Here is a 20,572-nt window from a genome sequence, read left to right as displayed (position 1 = left end):
CTTAACTGGGCTCCCCTGACTTTTGTAATAAAAAAAAAAGTCAAATATTACAAAAAGGAAAATTCCCTTTGAGCACATTCCCTCTAAATTTATTCCCAGGTAACTACTGCTATCAGTTTGGTGTTATCCTTCTAGAACAGTGCTGTACAGAGACATATCATGAGAATCACATTTGTAATTAAAAATTTTCTATTAGACACATTAAAAAAGAAAAATAAAGAGGTGAAATCGATTTTAATAACACATTTTATTTAGCTAATATATCTAAAATATTATTAGCATTTCAGCAGGCAACCAATGTTGAAAATTATTAATGAGATATCTTACATTTTGTTTCTCATGCTGACTCTGGAATCCAGTGTCTACCTTACCCTGTATTAAACATGGCTGCATTCAAGCCAGCCCCTTACCCTGTATTAAACATGGCTACATTCAAGCCAGCCCCTTACCCTGTATTAAACATGGCTACATTCAAGCCAGCCCCATTTCAAATGCTCTGTAATCTCCTGGGGCTTGTGGCCACTCTGTTGCTTAGAGCAACACTTGGCCTTTATGCACGCATTAAAATACAGCACGAGGCTGCACACAGTGGCTCACACCCATAATCCAGCACTTTGCCAGTTTGGGAGACCAAGGCAGGAGGATCATTTTTGTTCAAGAGTTTGAGGCTAGCCTAAGCATTATAAAGAGACCTTGTCTCTACAAAAAAAAAAAAAAAAGTTAAAAAAATTAAAACATTAGCCAGGTGTGGTGGCTTACACCTGTAGTTTCAACTACTCAGGAAGCTGAGGTGGCAGGATCACTTGAGCCCAGGGGGTTGAGGCTGCAGTAAGCCAGGACTACGCCATTGCACTCCAGCCTGGCTGACAGAGCGAGACCTTGTCTCAAAAGGAAAAAACCAACAAAACAGCAAATTGTACTGGAATCCAAAGTAGACGGCAAGCTTCTGTTTTCCCAGTGGGAAGGATTTTAAAATTTTGTCTTTTTTTGTTTTTTTTGGTCAACTTCAATATTGAAATAATTAGAAATGGAAATAAACCTTGGAAAGTGAGACTCTGGCTAAGACAGGACTGCTGTGTATGTAAATACATGATAGAATGTTATTCAGCCATAAAAAGGATAATCCTGCCCTTTGTAACAATATGAATGAATTTGGAGGACATTATTGTAAGTGAAATAAGCCAGACATAGAAAATCAAATACTGCATGATGTCATCGATATGTGGGAGCTAAAAAAAGTCAAATTCAGAAAAACAGAGTAGAATAGTGGTTACCAGGGCCCAGGAGGTGGGGAAATGGGGACATGCTGGTTGAGGGTATAAACTCTGAGTTACAAGATGAATATGTTCTGAAGACCTAATATACAAAATGGTGAGCACAGTTAATAACAATGTATCGATACTTGAAATTTACTACCAGAGTGGATCTTAAGTTACACACACTCACCAGTGTGCATGTAACTATGTGACGTGATGGATATACTGATTAGTTTGATTGTGACAATCATTTCACACCATGTGTATATCAAAACATCATGGTGTACAACTTAGGATTTTCATTTGTCAATTATACCTCAGTTAGGCTGGAAAAAATTAACAGCAGTAAGTCTCCTTCCTTTTCTTGTCACACCCCTTCCACCAATTCCCACTGCTCATAATTGACTAGTTTTATTAGCTTCAAGTGGATCCTTCTAGAGTTCATTCATGCAAGTGCAAGTGAATGTGACTATATTCTTATTTTCCTCTTTTTACACAAATGTACTAAACACGTGGTTGCTGGCACTTGCTTTGTCCTAACAATATATCATAGCAGTAGATAAATCTTGGGTAAGTAACTTAGTGTGTCCCCTGCACTGCTCTAAGGGACATACAAATGTAAACTGATTTGATCCACAATCTAATCGCTGCTATATATCTTTTGTCTTTGAGAGAGTCTTGCTCTGTTGTCTAGGCTGGAATGCAGTGGAGTAATCTCAGCTCACTACAACCTCCACCTCCTGGGTTCAAATGATTCTCTTGCCTCAGCCTCCTGAGTAGCTGGGACTACAGGTGCCTGCCACCATGCCCAGCTAATTTTTGTATTTTTGGTAGAGATGGGTTTCACCCTGTTGGCCAGGCTGGTCTCAAAGCCCTGACCTCAGGTAATCTGTCCATCTTGGCCTCCCAAAGTGCTGGGATTACAGGAGTGAGCCACGGCACCCTGCCCACTGCTACATTTTTATCCTGTGTTTTTTGCCAGGCAGGACAGAGCAGGATGACACAAGATTTCAACACACTACTCAGAAGAGCATGTAATTTAAAACTTATGACTGTTTATGTCCGGACTTTTTCATTTAATATTTTTGGACCATGGTTGACCATGGGTAACTGAAACCTTGGAATTCAAATTATTTTTGTTTTGTTTTGATGGAGTCTCGCTCTGTCACCCCGGCTCCATCTCAGCTCACTGCAACCTCCACCTCCTGGGTTCAAGCGATTCTCCTGCCTCAGCCTCCCGAGTAACTGGGATTACAGGTGCCCACCATCACGCCAGGCTAATATTTTGTATTTTAATAGAGACAGGGTTTCACCATGTTGGCCAGGCTGCTTTCGAACTCCTGACATCAGGTGATCTGCCCACCTTGGCCTCCCAAAATGCTGAGATTACAGGTGTGAGCCACCACGCCCAGCCAGAATTCTAATTCTTTATTATACAACACTATCTTTGACTCATTTGCCAAATGACGTTCATTTGATCTTTTTAAAAAATTGTGGTAAAATAATATATAACATAAAATATGCTATTTAACCACTTTAATTGTACAGTTCAGTGGCAGTAAACACATTCACAAAGTTGCATAACATGCCATTATCTATTTCCAGAAACGTTTCATGATCCTAAACGAAAGCTTGGTGCCCATTAACCCATAATTCCCCACCTGCCTCTCCTCCCAGCCCATCGTATCTTCTCTCTGTCTCTGAATTTCTTGCTCTAGGAATCTCATATAAGGGACATCATACAATATTTGTCCTTTTGTGTCTGCTTATTTCACATAGCGTAATATTTTCAAGGTTCGTTCATGTTGTAGTATTTGTCAGAATTTCTTTTATTGTTTTCCTTTCTTTTCTTTTTTTTTGGGCTGGGGGAGACAGAGTCTTGCTCTGTCACCCAGGCTGCGCAGTGGTGTGCTCTTGGCTCACTGCAACCTCCACATCCTGGGTTCAAGCAATTCTCCTGCCTCACCCTCCTGAGTAGCTGGGATTACAGGTATGCGCCACCATGTCCAGCTTTTTCTTTTCTTTTTTTTTTTTTGTATTTTAGTAGAGACAGGGTTTCGCCATGTTGCCCAGGCTGGTCTCTAACGCCTGAGCTCAGGAAATCTGCCCACCTTGGTCTCCCAAAGTGCTAGGATTACAGGCGTGAGCCACCAAGCCTGGCATATGTGTCAGAATTTCATTCCTTTTTAAGGCTGAATAATAATATGTTGCATGCATGTATTGCATTCTGTTTATCCATTCACCTATCGATGAACACGTGGGTTGTTTCCACCTTTTGGCAACTGTGAATAATGCTTTTGTGAACACTGGTGCTCGAGTGTCTGTCTGAGTCTCTGGTTTCAGTTCTTTGGGGTACGTACCTAGAATCGGAATTCCTGGATCATATGACAATTCTTTCTTTCACTTTCTGAGGGACTGCTAAACTCTTTTTCACAGCAACTGCAGTATTTGACATTCCCACCAGCAATGCATGAGGGGTCCAGTTTCTCCAGGTGCTCAGCGTCACTTATTTTCTGTTTTTTAACTAGCAGCCATCCTCATGGTTGTGAGTGGTGTCGCACTCTGGCTTTGATATGCATTTTTCTAATGACTAACGGTGTTGAGCATCTTTTCATGTGTTGATCAGCCGTTTGTATCTCTTCTTTGGAGAAGTGTCTGTTCAAGTCCTTTGCCCATTTTTGAATCAGGTTGTTTTTTTTAATTTAATTGTTGTTGAGTTGTACGCGTTCTTTTATATATTTTGGGTGCTAGACACTTATCAGATATATTATTTGCAAATATTTTCTCACATTCTGTCAGCTGTATTTTCGTACTGCAATACCTTTTTTTGCTTCATTGTTCATTTATTCTGCAAATACTGAGTACCTCCTATGCACTCAGAACTGCTCTAGGCACAGGGGAAAAGCGGAGAATGGTCCTGCCTTGCTTTTTAAAGTCGTCCTTAAACACTGTGTTTACAGTGATACTCAAGATTGCAGCTGTGTGGTCAAACCTCAAAGAACGCCGTTTATTTCTAAAGCTGTGTTAAATTTCTTTGCGTCTTTTTTTTTTAGCCATCTCTCAGATCATGCTTAGAAGTATCCAGAGTTTGCATCAACTGAGGTGGTTTCAACACTGCCTGTGCCCTGCAGGCACCTGTTTAAATCTCTGGATGCTCAGTTTCCACCCACATGATTCTGACATGATCAGTCTGCCCAGGGGTTGGCACCTGGGCATCCAGAGATTTAAGAGCTCCCAGGTAATTCTTCAGAGAGCCTGAAAAGTTGGGAAACATAGGAAGATAATGTATTTCAGTTGAACACTTAAGCTCATTGCCTTACATTGAAATGTCACCCGAAATGGTGACGTTCATTTTAGTGTAAAACAATGAGCTTAAGTTGAAGTCTAAAAGTTAAACATATTCAGCATATTGTTTGAAAATGAAGCCAAGAGACTTTAAAAAAACCCATAGCCTACATTTCCCACCCTTTCAAACGCCCTGTGATGTGCAGCCAGGTTTAGAATCACTGGTGGGGGGAGTCTTCCTGAAGCATGGCTTGTGGTTCAAAAGAGTCAGTGAGGGAGTTTCCAGTACTTTGAAACTTTGGAGCAATCCAAGGTGACTCACTTTTCCAAGGGGTGACTTTGGAGAAAACCAAATTCTGTATTTTATATTTTTATTTTAAACTTTATATTTATGCATATAAACAGCATTACCTTGGAGTTTTAAAAACAATATATACTGTCTCATGTATCGTTCATGAAAATATTTTTTAAAAAAGGAAATGAAAAGAAAACAATATGTAAATAGTATCATTCTTCAGTGCCCGGCTTTACCCCCTTGCCAGTCTGCCCGTGGGAAGTCTGTGTCTGTATGTAAAATGAGCTCATTCACTTTCACTGCTGTATGGTTTTTCCAGAACATACGCACACAATGTCTGTTTCGTGGTGATTGCACGCTAGTGATCTGTGGGCCAAAGTTGACCTTCAGAGACGCTTTTGTGGTCTGCACAGTGATTAAAAACTTTTTACTTGGATGTTAGCCTTAAAAAACATCAGAAGGTTATACATAATCATCTGGATTGTTAGCTTTCTTTGAAAGCACAGGTCTTCTGGCCATGCTGGGGTGAGTTTCTCTCTCCTGCCGGGGGCTGGTCGCTGGGCTAAGTACCATGGCCCCTTTCTGGCCCCCTCTCTCTTTTACTTGATTTGTTTTCACTGGAGTGAGTGAGTTGAGACTCCAGACTCATCTGCCCTCTCTGGAGGATCAGTTAGGTTGTTGCTGCTGTCTTTCTGTGATTGCTGCTGTGCTGAGCCTGCTCACAGTGGCCTCGTCCTCAGGCACATGGGCTGGCATTGCTCTGGAGTTGGACCCTGGGGAGAGAGAATGCTGCTCACGGTTTAGTGTTCCTTCCCCTGCCCAGGAAAGAAATGTCATTTACTTAATGTATGATATGGTTTGGTTGTGTCCCCAGCTAGATCTCATGTTGAATTGTAGCTCCCATAATTCTCATATATAATGAGAATGACCCTGCAGGAGATAATTTAATCATAGAGGTGGTTCCCCCATACTGTTCTCCTGGTGGTGAATAAGTCTCATGCGATCTGATGATTTTGTAAGTGGTGTCCCCTCTGCTTGGCTCTCATTTTCTCTTGTCTGCCGCCATGTAAGATGTGCCTTTCACCTTCCACCATGATTACGAGACCTCCCCAGCCACCTGGAACTCTGAGTCCATTAAACCACTTTTTAAAATAAATAAATGAATTACCCAGTCTCAGGTATGTCTTTATTAGCAGCATGAAAACAGACTAATACAATGCATATTTATTTATTGAACACCTGCTACAGGCCGGGTGCTGGGGACATAGAGGTGATTGAAATAGGGCTTCCACCAGCAGGAGACAAGACCCCTTGCTGCCTTCTACTGTGGGTAAGACAGATAATAAGCAAGTTGGTATTGAAAGGGCTTCCCACTGCAGGCCTGTCCCTGCAGCTTCTTTCCCACAGGAATTCCCCACCCTCAAGGAGTGACATTCAGAAGACCCTTGGCCTCATAGGAGGTCATGCCTGGCCAGCCCTGGGTGTGATGTTAAATCTGTAATCCCTACTCTGTTCTCTGCCCCTGCAGGAGACAAGGACCACATGTCCAATGTCAAAAGTCACCTGTGGAAGCTGCTGTCCCCAGCCAGGCTGGCCACGAGGGCCCACCGGAGCAAATGGCTGGAGAGTTACCTACTGCACCTGGAGGAGATGGATGTGTCAGAGGAGATGCAGGCACGGGCCCTGGTGCTGCAGCTGTGGGCCACACAGGTGGGCGTGAGTGTGCGAGTGGGTGTGTGCAAGTGTGCCTGTGTGGTTGTGATATGGGGGCCTCGTGGGTCCTCATAGGTGAGGACTTGGGATTTTTCTCTGGATGAGATGGGGGCCTAGGAGAGTTCCGAGCAGAGGAGGGACAGGATCTCGGGGGCAAAAGCAAAAACAGGTCACCAAGGAGGAAACGGTGGTGACAGGATCAGGTAGCAGCCACGGAGGTGATGAGGACGGGGATAGATTTTGGAAATTTCAGGAAGACAGAGTCAGTGGGTTTGGTCATGGGCCAGATATTGGAGTGAAAGAAAGGGGGCAGCCTTGGATGGTGCAGGGCTCCAGGCTCGGTTCCTGCCTCACTCCTGATCTCCAAGCCCCCCATCTTCCTCTTGGCCCCACTTCGACAGTGACAGTTGCACAGGCTGACATTTCTGGGTAATTCCTCTCCCATCGACTTGCAGCTTATTTTTAGTTTCTTCTCAGAGCCATTAACTGTCCTTGCAGGCAGAGACTGGCAAGGGGTGGGGGCTGGGATTAACTGGCAGTTGTCTCCCACATCAGTGCCTAATAACATATTTATGTGCAGAGATGACTCGGAGCTCCAGACTGTCCCCAGAACTCCTTGTGGAAATGACCTGTGTCAGCAAAACTGGATGCTGGCTGAGGGGCTTGAGTGGCATTAAGGCCAGGGAACAGCCTTTGGCAGGGTCAGGAAAGCTGGGCAGGAGCTGGGGACAAGATGTCCTCTGAGGTTGAGTCGTTGACAGTGTCCAGAATTCAGGCAGGTGGGAAAACTTTTCAAGAGCCTTTTGGGAGCAGAGCCAAGAGGGTACTTGGCCCCGGAGTTTCTGGCTCAGGCTCCGTGACCTCCCTGCCTGGATTTGAGTCCTGACTTTGACACTTCCTGGCAAGTCAGTCACTTAGCCTCTGAGCACCTCAGTTTACTCATCTGTAAAATGGGGATGGCAGCACCCACTTCAAGACATGCTTGTGAAGATGAAAGGAGGGAGCCATGATACATGTGCAGTTTTGTAACTATACCTTGCAGGTAATAAGTGCTCAATAAACATCTTCAACCAACATTTAGAGCGCCCACTGCATGCCAAGCCTCATTCTAGAAGCTGGGGATAGAGCAGTGAGCAAAACAGACAAAAATCTCTGCCCTTAGGGAGCTAGCATTTTGGTGGGAGAAGATAGACAATTAATAAACGCATAGCTGTAATCCCAATGCTTTCGGAGGCTAGGCAGGAACATCATTTGAGGCCAGGAGTTCAAGACCAGCCTGGGCAACATAGCAGCACTCTACCTCTACAAAAAATATGTTGTGTAGACAAGCTGGACGTGGTGGTATGCACCTATAATCCCAGCTACTTGGGAGGCTGAGGTAGGAGCACTGCCTGAGCCTAGGAAGTCAAGGCTGCAGTGAGTCATGATGGTGCCACTGCACTCCAGCTTGGGTGACATAGCGAGACCCTGTCTTAAAAATAAATAAGTAAATAAACAAGTAAGCATCTAAAATGTATTAGAGGCCAGGCATAGTGGCTCACAGCTGTATTCCTAGTACTTTGAGAGGCTGAGGCGGCCTGATCACTTGAGATCAGGAGTTTGAGACCAGCCTAGCCAAATGGTGAAATCCTGACCCTACTAAAAATACAAAAATTAGCTGGGCATGGTGGCACACACTAGTAATCCCAGCTACCCAGGAGGCTCAGGCATGAGAATCACTTGGACTAGGAAGGTGGAGGTTGCAATGAGCCAAGATGGCACCACTGAACTCCAGCCTGGGTGACAGAGTGAGACTCTTGTCTCAAAAAAAAAAAAAAAAAAATTATTAGGTCGGGCACAATGGCTCATGCCTGTAATCACTGCACTTCAGGAGGCTTAGGCGGGCGGATCACAAGGTCAGGAGTTCGAGACCAGCCTGGCCAACATGGTGAAACCCCATCTCTACTAAATATACAAAAATTAGCTGGGCATGATGGCAGACGCCTGTGTTTGCAGCTATTCAGGAGGCTGAGGCAGGAGAATCACTTGAACCCGGGAGGCAGAGATTGCAGTGAGCCGAGACCGCACCACTACACTCCAGCCTGGGCAACAGAGCAAGACTCTGTCTCAGAAAAACAAAACGAGGATTAGAGAGAATGTGTTCTATGGAGAAGAGGTGCAGCAGGAGAAAGGAACAGCAGAGAGGAGTGAGGAGGGGCTATTTTAAATAGGATGGTCCAGGAAGGCCTCACTGAAAGGTGACATCTGAGCAGAGACTGAAGGAAGTGAGGGGTGGGCCATGTAAATACATAGAGTGAAGGCTCGCAGGCAGGGGGCAGCAAGTGCAAAGGCCCTGAGGCAGGACTGAGGGTGACATGGTGGGGAGGTAGAGCTGCTGGACTACACAGGGCCCTGTAGTCCTTGGGGCGGGCTTTGGCTTTTACTTTGAGTGAGAGAGGTACCTGCTGAGGGCTCTGAGCAGAGGGAAAACCTGGTCTGTCTTATGCTTTAGAGGGATCATTCTGGCTGCAGCAGTGACAAGAGACTGTAGTGGGGGAAGCAGAGGCGGAGAGAGCAGGGAGGAGGCCACTGCAGGATCGCGGCAAGAGAGTGTGGTGCTGGGCCAGGGTCGGGGGGTGGTTTGATTCTGAGCATATTCCAAAGTAGAGCCAACAGGATCTGGTGTTGGATGGGACTGTGGGGGAGGCCATCAAGGATGACTCCAGTTTTGGGCCTGAGTGACAGGAGGGATGGCAAGGCCATGGGCAGATGAGGAAGATGGTGGGAGGAGCAAGTTTCAGGGAGAAGATTGGGGCTTTGGCTTTGGGTGTGTTGAATTTGAGATGGAGAAGGAGGAGTGGACACTTGGAGAAGTGTCTGGAGTTGGAGTCTGAGGTTGAGGCTGAGCTGTACCTTTGGAAGTTGTCAGCAGAGAGAAGTTTAAAGCCTCAGGACTGAAGGAGATACTGGGGGTGAGGGTGGGTGGAGAAGGGGGCATCCCCGGGGCTCTCCAATGTTGAGAGAGGTGAGGAGGAAGGGGCCAGGGAGGGCAGGGGAGAGCCAGGAGTGGGAAGCTGAGTCAGATGCTGCTGAGAGGCTGAGAAATGGTAGCTGTGATTGCTGCTGTAAGGTCAGAGATGATGAGTCAGGAATAATAATCTCAAAAGATACTGAGCAGTTCCCCTCGGCCAAGCATCCTGTCGAGCCCTTTGCAAACGTTATCTCTAGGATCTTCACAACAGCTCCATGAATCCAGAACCCCCGAGCCTGGGAGCTAGAGTGATGGAAGGGGCAGAGGGAGGCTTGGGCATCCAGGTAGGACCCTGTGGGTGGAGACCTAAGGCCCAGGCAGGGAGAAGAGGAGGCTCTAAGGGAAGGTGGGATGGGGTGGTGGGGGGCAGTTGGAGGAGAGTTTCCAAACACAGGACAGGTTTCCCTCCCAGCTCTGAGCTCACTAATGCTGGTAATACCAGGACTGAGAGTCATGATGCTTGACTCCCTCAGCACCATCAGTCACATCCTGTCCTTCTCTTCCTTCCCCATATCTGGCTTGGCCTTCACTCCATCATATCCTCAGCAGCCACAGCCACACAGCCCTGGAAACTCCTGGGTGGTCCTGAGAGGTAGGGGAGGTGAGCAGGGGAGCTGCTGGGCCTGCAGAGAGCGGCGCTGAGATAGTGATCATGAGGAAGAACCCTTGAGGCGTTTGATAACAGAGTGGAAAGCAAAACCACAGTATTTAGAGTCAGATAGACTTGGCTGGAAACTCACACCTGCCGCTAAACTAGTTGTGTGACCTCAAACAAGTCACCCTTCTGGGCTTCAGTTTCACCATCTGTAAAGAGGGTTGGGGGTTTTGTTTTGTTTTCTTCCTCAGTAGTTTTATCTTGAAATAATTTTAGATTATAAAAGAGTTGCAAGGATAGTACAGGGAGTTCCCAGATACGCTTCACCCAGCTTTCCCTGATGTCACATAACCGCAATACATTGACCAAGACTGAGAATCAGCGCTGGGACATTGTTAGTAACCAGAGTCCGTACTTTATTCACATGTCCCCCGTTTTCCCACTAACATCCTATTTCCCTTCCAGGAGCCCATCCAGGATCCCACACTGCGCGTAGGGCTTTTGTTCGTTTTAAATAGACTCTATCTTTAAAGCAGGGTTAGGTTCACAGCACAGTTGAAGGAAAGGTGCAGGGATCTCCCCTACCCTGCTTCTCCCAATGCCTCCCTCTCTATTGCCAGTGCCCCTCAGCAGAGTGGCACATTTGTTACAATTTATGACCTAAACTAACACGTCGTCATCACATATTCTTTTTTTCCCTTGGAATTTTTCAAATCACAAAAATTAAAAGAAACACCATCCGGGCCCCATCCCTCAGCTCTCCCTTCTGCTGGGCTGCATCTTCAGAGGGTTTGCCCTGGGGGGTGGCTATGATGCCCTCCAGCAGCTCCAGGCAATTTAGCAATCCCTGTGAAGGAGGGCTCCCCTTCCGCTAAATTCTAGTACAGCTCCCACGCCTGATACTGGCCCAGCCCCCTCACACGTCCCCTCTGCGTGGATCACTCAGTGTCTCTGCCTGGGTCCCATGGCCACAGTTGAAGTCTGGAAGGATGGGTCAGCCCTGGATGACCCACACAGACTTGGATTTAAGAGGAGGTGGTTCTGTGAAGGAAAGCGGGGTGCTGTTACAGGTGCAGGGCAGACTCAGACAGTGGGTGTCCCCCACTCCCACCGATGGGCTGTGTGGTCAGGAGGTAATAAGATGGAGCATGCGAGTCGACAAGGGCGTGTTCTGGCCCGCAGTCAGTGACTCCCAGAGGTCAGCCACCGACATTCACAGGAAAGCTAGAACAGGAGGTATCACTGCTGGGTCATGGCCTTTGGCTGCAGTAGGAGGGAATGAGGACAAACGAGAAACTTCCTGATAAACAGAGGCAAGGCTCCATGGGCGAGAGCTCGAATTCCAGGGTGGTGAATTCAGTATCTCTTATGGCTGCATGCACGCACACGCACGCTCACACTCACATCTGTGCAGTTGGATGGAAGGTGGTCTTGGTCACCTCCTTAACTTGCCACAGCTTTTTCCTGCAAGCAGAGATAGCCAAGCACCCATGTGTTCCACTCCTGCTTGGTAATTAGTGAGTGGTGGCCCCCATCTGACCACCTGGGCCAGATAAAATGGCCTTGGCGCTGAGCTAACCCAGTGCTGAATTATTTATCACTCGCATTCGCCTGGCTATTTAAGTGATGGACAGCAAGTGACCTTGCTGTCTCAGCTGGACCTGAGGTGCTGGCAGAACTCTCAGAAAGGGCCCGAGGCCCCCCCGACTTGTTCTCAAATTCAGGGTAGGTGCCGGTGAGAAAGGGGTAACCACTTCTGAGCACCTACTCTGGGCACAGCACATATGGGATTGCTTCAGCCTCACTGGACCCTTGCGGTCACCCAGGAGGTGGCAGTGTTACCCCCAGTGTTGAGACCCAAAGGGGGATGTGAACTGCCCACAGTCACAGAAAGTGGGGAGCTGGGATTTGGACCCAACTCTGTGTGGTCTCAGTCCAGGGATTTTCCACCCACCTCCCAGGCTGTCTTGGGGCTCCACCCCTGGTCTAAAGGGACACAGACGTTTATTTGACAGATACCAGTGAGCCTCCATTATATGGTGGGCAGTGGGTAGCAACCAGGGAGTGCTTCCTTTTCCTTTTCAGTAAAAGGACTAATAACGGCGCCTGCGTGATGGAAGTATTGAGCGGAGGAGTGTGGGGCCTCATGGCCTCATGGGCACTAAAGAAGACAAAATCTGTCTCACCATCATTGATGCTTTGGCGCATTTCTTTCCAGCGTTTACCCATATGCTTTTCTTCTGTGGTTAAGATCATGCAGCTGTTTCAATCTAACCTTCTATCTGGTTTAATATTGTAACATGAACATTTCTCATGACATCGTACATCACTATAGAAATCATTTGGATACAGCCTGGGAAACACAGTGAGTCCTTATCTTTACAAAAAAATAGAAAGACTAGCCAGGCATGGTGGTGCATGTTTGTGGTCTCAGCTACTTGGGAGGTTGAGGTAGGAAGATCACTTGAGCCCAGGAGGTGGAGGCTTCAGTGAGCCATGATCACGCCACTGCACTCCAGCCTAGGGGTCTTCTGTTTCATTTAAAATTAATGTGTCCATTGAAAAATTCTGAACAGTGTGAAAGAGTATTTGCAAGGAAAGTCAGTCTCCTTCTGCCCTATGCTCTTGTCTTCCCAGCTTCTGTTCCAAGGCAACCTCAGTTACCAGTTTCTGGTGTCTCTTAGAGATAGTCTGTGCTTTGGGAGGCTGTGGCAGGAGGATCGTTCGAGGCCAGGAGGAGTTTGAGATCAGCCTGGGCTACATGGGGAGACCCTCATCTCTACCCAAAAGAACCAAACTTAGTTGGGTATCACTTGCCTGTGGCCCCAGCTCCTTGGGAGGCTAAGGCAGGAGGATCACTTGAGCCCAGGAGGTCAAGGTTGCAGTGAGCTATGATTGTGCCACTGAGTTCCAGCCTGGGTGACAGAGTGAGACCCTGTCTCAAAAAAAAGCAATGGTCTGTGCTTCTTCATGTATATTTCTCTTTAAACAAACACACAAATGGCAGCACGCTGAGCCGCCACCCTGCACCTTGCTGTTTGCATGCTTCCGTGTGTCTTGGCTACAGTCCCGCATCAGTACACGCAGAGCCAGCTTCTTCTTAGTGACTTCCTGCATCATCAGCCCATGGTTGGATCTTCATTTATCTCGTTGATCCCCTCTTGATAGACATGGAGGTGTTTCCAGCTTTCTGCTATTATGTTAGCACTGCAATAATTATCTTTGTGCATACGTCCTTTCGCCCATGTGCAATTATGTCTGTAATGAAATTACTGGGTAAACATGATATTTAATGATGACTTAATATTCCATTATTATGACTGAATAGGATAGTCATGGCAGACAAAAACCTTACCCCAAATGGAGATTAGTTGGCATTCCACCCATCTCTGGATCACTAAAGGGTGCCATGTACACATTTTAGCCACATACCAAAGAGCTGAGGCTAAAATGTGTATGAAAATGTTCAGCTAAGACTGAGCCTTGAAGCAAGAAATTCCATTCATTTTCCTAAGTGTTTACCTATTAGGAAGTTTAAATATTTTTTATTCACAGCTTTCACAGTCATCAGTGATGACTGCAGCTTTGTTTTATGTGTACACAACGCATTTATTCAAGTGACCATAGAATTTTAACATACAAAGCATATAAGGAACTTTTGAATCCCAAACTACATCGCGAATCATTGTATTTGGAAGCAAATCTTTAGATATTGCACCAGTTAGCTATTGTTGCATAATAAACATCCACAACTCAGTGGCATATACCCATCAGCATTTATTTAACTCATGGGCCTGTGGGTCTGGCTCAGTGGGGCAGCTCAGCTCTGTCCATGAGTCTCTCATTCTCTTGGAATCACTGGGCTTGCCAGGCCAGTGGAAACACACCAAGTCTCTCATGGCTTAGGTGCAGAGTGGGTGTTCTGTCAATTCTGCCTCTTCTATTGGACAGAGTAAGTCCACAGCTGAGCCTAAATTCAAAGGGCAGGGGAAATACATTCTTGCTCTTCACTGGGAGGAACAGTGAAGTCACATGGTAAGGAGTGTGGATTCTGGGATTGGTGAAGAATTGGGGCCAACAACGTGATCATTCTCAGATGTTAACGGTCTTAACTGAGACAGCCTGTTCCTATTACTGACACCGTCTTGCTGGTTAGCTATGGAGATTACCTGTGTGACCTAGGATTCATGACTTTGCTCAGTCAGGGATGCCACGAGTGGGCGTGAAGTCGGTATTTTGGGCCACAGAGCAGTTTTGGACACGTCCTGAGGCTGGAGATAGACACTGGCCATGCCCAGGTATTTGGCAGCAGTGGGAGCTCAGGCCTACTGGCCCCTCTGTCTTGGCCTGGGCTGTGTCCCTGGCAGAGACGAGTCAGCTCTGCCCTCATAATGGCATAACAGGGGCCCTTCTCCTTGCAGGGGAATATGGGTCCTGCTGCCTTCTGGCTCCTGCTTTTCCTTCTCAAGAATCCTGAAGCCCTGGCTGCTGTCCGTGGAGAGCTCGAGAGTATCCTTTGGCCAGCAGAGAAGCCTTTCTTGCAGATGACCACCCTCCCGCAGAAGGTTCTAGACAGCACACCTGTGCTTGGTGAGATGGTCAGACCCTCCAAGATAGCCCCTAAGACTGTGTCATTGTGGACTCCAAAACTCTCCCCAACATGGGCTTCTGTCTTCCAGGGTCCATCAGTGTCCTCCAACCTAGGGTCTCCCTGAGTCTCCTATCTTCACACACCTGGCATCTCCATACTTCAGTGTCAGCTAGGAGGCAAGGGACAGAAAACCTAACTTCAATTGGCTGAGGTGAAAAGGTACTTTGAGACATGCCACTAAAAAATCCAGAGGACTGGCCTGAGGCACAGATAGACCCAGGCACTTTAACTATGTCACCAGGACCACTCAGTTCCTCTCCACCTCTCAGCCCTGTTTCCCACTGTTTCCTCAGTCTCAGGCTGGCGGTAGCTATTGGCAGCTCAAGGCTGACTTCCTCCCGGCTCTGTGAGATTCTGCATCTCTTACAATGGTCCCACCAAGAATCCTAGGACTGTGTTTCATTGGCTTTCTTTGGGTGATGTATCCATCCTGAACCAATCACAGGGCTCAGAGGGATGCTCTGATTGGCCAGGCACAGCCCCATCCCAGTAGTTGAGCTCAGAATCAGCAGTCTAACTCCTGAGAGTGAGAGAGGGGTGGACCCTAGAGGAAAATCAGGGGCCCATTTCCAGAAGAGAAATATATGCCAGGCAGGCAGAAACAGAGACCGATGACCCTACTCTCTCCTCAGCCTTCTGATATCTTCCTAGTTCCCACCTGCCCTCACAACTTCTCCTGGGGTCAGACCTGGATACCCTCATGTTCAAGGGTCTCTGAGGGACCAGAGACCATATCTCATCAATTTGGCCTTTTCCACTTTGCTGTGTGACTGTGGGCAAGGCAGGCACCCTCTCTGAGCCTTTTCATCTTCCTCTGTAAAATAAGAGCTGGGGGTGGCATATGAGCAGGTGAAGGGACAGCCTGCTGACCCTTCCTTGCACCTGCCCCGTGCAGACAGCGTGCTGAGTGAGAGCCTCAGGCTTACGGCTGCTCCCTTCATCACCCGTGAGGTCGTGGTGGACCTGGCCATGCCCATGGCAGACGGGCGAGAATTCAACCTGCGACGTGGTGACCGCCTCCTCCTCTTCCCCTTCCTGAGCCCTCAGAGAGACCCGGAAATCTACACAGACCCAGAGGTAAATGCCAGGGGTGCCTGGTCATATGGGGTCTGTGGGAGAAAAATCAATGACTTTGGGATGAGCCAGATCTGAGTGGCAGCCTGCCTCTGCCCCTCGTTTGCTATGTGACATTGCCCAGATTGCTTCACCTCTCTGTGTTTGCTTCCTCACCTGTGAAATGGACCTCATAATAGCACCTGCCTCATGAGGTTGAAAGGAAGAAGAAATGGGATCATACAGAAGCAGATACTGATGGCCCCCGTCTCTCCCCAGCCTTCTGATACCTCTCTGGCTCCTACCTTTTTTCGCAGCTTCTCTTCGAGTCAGACCCAGATCCCCTCATGTTCAAGGGTATCTGAGGAACCTTGAACATGAGGGGATGTTCATTCACAGAGTGCTTCGTGATAGCTGAGCCACTTTCCTTATTTCAGAACATGATAAGGTTAGTTTCCCAACACTTCTCTCTCCCCAGACTTTGAGATGATGCAGACTTTCACAATTGCTAACAGACTGTGTGCTTACCGTGCGTCAGACTCTAAACTACATGCTCATCCATCCATTCATTCATCTGTCTACCCATCTACTCATGCATCCATCTATCCACTTATTCATCTGTCTACGCACTCACCTATTTACCTATCCAATCATCTATCCATCCATCCATCCATTCATCCATCGACCCACCAATTTACCCTTTCATTCACCCATCTACCCATTCATTTATCCATCCAGCACCCATCTACTCATCTATCCATCCATCCACCCATCTACCCATCTACCCATATATCCATCTATCCATTCATCCATCCACAAACTCACCCATCCATCCATTAATCTATCCATCCACCCATCTATCCACCCAACCACCCATCTATCCATCCATCCACCCATCCACCCATCCATCCATCCATTCACCCACCAAGCTACCCTTTCATCCCCCCACCTACCCATGAATTCATCCATCTATCCATCCGTCCATTCATCTATCTACTCATTTATCCATCCACCCACCCATTTATCTACCCACTCACTCATATATTCATCCACCCATTCTTCTACTTATCCACCCATCTATCTGTCTATCCACCTATCTACTCATCCTTCCATCCATTTGTCCATTCATCCATTCATTCATTCTTCCACCCATCCATCAGTCTACCCATTCATTCATCCCATCCATCCACCCCATCTACCCATCCATTCATCCATCCCTCCATTCATCCATTGTTCCATCCACATTTCCATCTCTTAGTCTATCCACTGGTCCATTCACCTATCCTTCCACCCATTTTTCAGTCAAGCCCTGTGCTCAGGTACAATCCTTGCCTTACCACTGTGCAATGTAACCAAAGGAAACTGGCATTTTCTTTTAAAAAGTTATTTAAATTTCTTTTATTTTACATGACAAAAGTAATATATACTTATCATGAAGTATAAAGAAATATGGAGAAATACATACTTAAAAGTAAAAAATATATATTTCCCTTCTCCAGTTCTACAGAGTTCTCTACCCGTGGTTTGGAGTGTGCCTTGTGAATTGTTTTCACGGCTTTTCAGGCATACATATAGCACATTCACACGCCATGAAAAGACTGGTGTGTGCATAGGATCATATGGAAAAAGAACTTGCTTTTTTTCTCTCAACAACCAATTGTAGAAATTCTTTCCATGTCAGTATACACAAACCTTTCTCTATAATTTTTTTAACCCATCTCCTATCAATTGACCTATATATGGTTTCCAGTTTTTCCCTCTTGCAAACATGACTGTTATGAACATCCTCATACATTTTTCTTGGTGCAGTCTTGTTCTGGGAGTAGGGTCAGAAATGGACCTTCTTCCTATTTCAGGTATTTAAATACAACCGATTCCTGAACCCTGACGGATCAGAGAAGAAAGACTTTTACAAGGATGGGAAACGGCTGAAGAATTACAACATGCCCTGGGGGGCGGGGCACAATCATTGCCTGGGGAGGAGTTACGCAGTCAACAGCATCAAACAGTGAGTGGGGGGCCAGGGTGGGGCCAGGGGGGCTCCTGTCCGTCTGGTTGGCATGCGCCCTTCTCTCCTGGGACTGAGGGGTCAGCCAGGAGAATGGTTTGGCAGAAGCTCCACACAGACAGCCTGTGAGCCATCATTTATTTGTGGTTTTTCAACGATGCGCTTTTAAAAATCAGAAGAGCTTACTTTAAAAAGCCAGATTTCAGGCCCCGGGTGCAGTGGCTCATGCCTGAAATCCCAGCACTTTGGGAAGCTGAGGTGGGCAGGTCAGGAGTTCAAGACCAGCCTGGCCAATATGGTGAAATCCCGTCCCTACTAAATAATGCAAAAATTGGCTGGGTGTGGTAGTGGGCATATGTAGTCCCAGCTACTTGGGAGACTGAGGCAGGAGAATCGCTTGAACCCTGGAAGCAGAGGTTGCAGTGAGCCGAGATCATGACACTGCACTCCAACCTGGGCGACAGAGTGAGATTCCATCTCAAAAAAAAAAAAAGCCAGATTTTGGATTTCTTTTGAAATAATCAGATCTGGCAGCAGGTTCTTCCCGCCAAGACTGGTGTACAAATTCCAAAAACTGGACCTTCCTTTCAGCTGACCGTAGTTGTCCGTCTGCAGCTGCTGCTGCGTGTTCAGAACCTCATGTTAGGAACTGGCCAAACTTCACTGTTCCCACTTGGTTATTTTAATGGCTGTGGGGGCCAAGAGCCTCATAAATGATCTCCCCTGAACCCCAGGAGCCTTGGCCACCAAGTTCACAGACAGATTGGACCGGGGTTATGACATCTGCCCTGTCCTCCTGTCCAGCCCTGTGCAATCATAAGCTGGGCAACCTTCTGAGCCTCTGTTTCCCCAACTGTAAAACAGAGGTTCTGATTATAACTGCACCCCAGGGGTATCAGGATAAATGAGTTGGATCTTTCTAAGTTCTTAGCCCACTGCCTGACTCATTGTAGGCATTTGATAAATGTTAATTATGATCATAATTATTACTATTATTAATGTGCATGCATTATGCTACGTGAATAGGCACATTACATTAACCTTTGGCCTCAGTTTCCTTGAGAAAATGGAGTTGATTATGAGCATAATACAGTTCATATGCATTCCTAAAAATCACTTTGCTGTATGAAATCATGCATCAAAAACTGCAGGATTTATGCCTGTAATCCCAGCACTTTAGGAGGCCAAGGTGGGTGGATCATTTGAGGTCAGGAGTTTGAGACCAGCCTGGCCAACATGGTGAAACCCTGTCTCTACTAAAAATATAAAAATTAGCCAGGTGTGGTGGAGCATGCCTGTAATCCCAGCTACTCGGAAGACGGAGGCAGGAGAATCTCTTGAACCCCAGGGGATGGAGGTTGCAGTGAGCTGAGATCACACCATTGCACTCCAGCCTGGGTGACAGAGTGAGACTCTGTCTCAAAAAATAAAAAAAGCAAACCAACCAATCAATCAAACAAACAAAACTGCAGGGATTAGAGGAAAAGAGGGACTGGGCCCAACACTCAAAAACCTCATCGGTGACACATTAAAAAAAAAAAGAAAGAAGAACCCAGTCGAAAATGGTAGTAAAATTTTATGCATGTTACTTGGCTAAGAACTATGTAAGGGCTGTAGTAACTGGCTAGACTGATGCTTAGCTGTATGTGTATGTTTTCTGGATTTCTGCACAGCCAGGGTTCAGCTGGGTACAGTTTTTTGTATTCATCTCATGTTTCTCACAAGTGAAATTGCATATGAGCAAATGTGAAACTTGCATTATACTCAAATTGTGCCCTAATATATCAATCCTATTGGAACAAATTCACCTGTTCAAAACAAGTGTTAGAGCAGAACCGACTGGCGTTCCTATTTCATCAAGTTTTTGGACAGATAAAAAGAGACGATAGATACTAAATGCTTAGCTGGTGCATAGCCCACAGTGTTCCAATAAATTGGCTAATTTGTTGTTATTTTTATCTCACTGAATCGTCACGATGACCATGCTGGTCCGTCTAAAACGGAGTCTCGACAGGTAGCCCATTTGCTGTGGTCATGTTCCTGGGAAGTGGAGGCACCAGGTTCCAATCCAGGGGTTAGCACAAAACTGCCATCCCATAGAAACTCACCCTCTAGTATTCTACAGCCTCAGAGCTGGAGGAGACCATCCTGTCTTTCCCTTCTTTGACCAGATGGGAGAACCGAGACCCAGAGTGAGAAGGAACTTGGCGAGGGCCACATCCCCATAAGCGGCACAGCCCAGATCTTCTTTCCAGAGTGTTAACTTCCCTCTCTCCTCATCTTCCCCCTTCTTCACTCCTTCAGTAAGATAAAAGAATCCCTGCCATGTGCTGAGTCCTGCATCGGGCACCTGGGTCTGGGTAGGGAATCATGGTGGGAAAAGAGTCATAAGATATTCTCTGACCCTTATGAACACAGGCAGTGGTAAGATGAGGCAGACAGGCAGCAACCGCTGACATCTGTAGGGCTGGCTCCACATTTGTGGGGGCACTGATTACATCATAGGCATGGCAGCTTTGAATATTTATTATGACAGTTTTCCCAGAAGATGGCAGTAGAGAGCAGTTGTTAGGACAGTGTTCTCAGAGATGGCAGTAAAATGTCTTGAGAGAGCACTGCCTGTTTCTAACCTCACAAAGACACCTAAGAGCAGCAGCCCTGGCCAGGATAGACAGTGAGGGTTCCAGGAGTTTGGAGAAGGGTGGA

At 46.8% G+C, this 20,572-nt stretch overlaps 1 protein-coding gene across 1 annotated transcript in view; it reads left to right on the top strand.

Annotated features, from left to right (window-relative positions):
• The window catches only part of LOC144582492 (prostacyclin synthase), a 55,655-nt gene that overhangs the window by 30,454 nt on the left and 4,629 nt on the right, over positions 1–20,572 (top strand). Inside the window, exons 6-9 of the mRNA XM_078371937.1 lie at positions 6,365–6,546; positions 14,576–14,744; positions 15,701–15,882; positions 17,715–17,866. Coding sequence (XP_078228063.1) covers positions 6,365–6,546; positions 14,576–14,744; positions 15,701–15,882; positions 17,715–17,866 — 685 coding nt within the window. The remainder of the gene's footprint in view (positions 1–6,364; positions 6,547–14,575; positions 14,745–15,700; positions 15,883–17,714; positions 17,867–20,572) is intronic.

This window comes from Callithrix jacchus, chromosome 5 (assembly GCF_049354715.1).
Source record: "Callithrix jacchus isolate 240 chromosome 5, calJac240_pri, whole genome shotgun sequence".
Taxonomy (NCBI): Eukaryota; Metazoa; Chordata; class Mammalia; order Primates; family Cebidae; genus Callithrix; species Callithrix jacchus.
The sequence above is the reverse complement of the archived record's forward strand: the minus strand, read 5'-3'. Positions and strand labels throughout refer to the sequence as shown.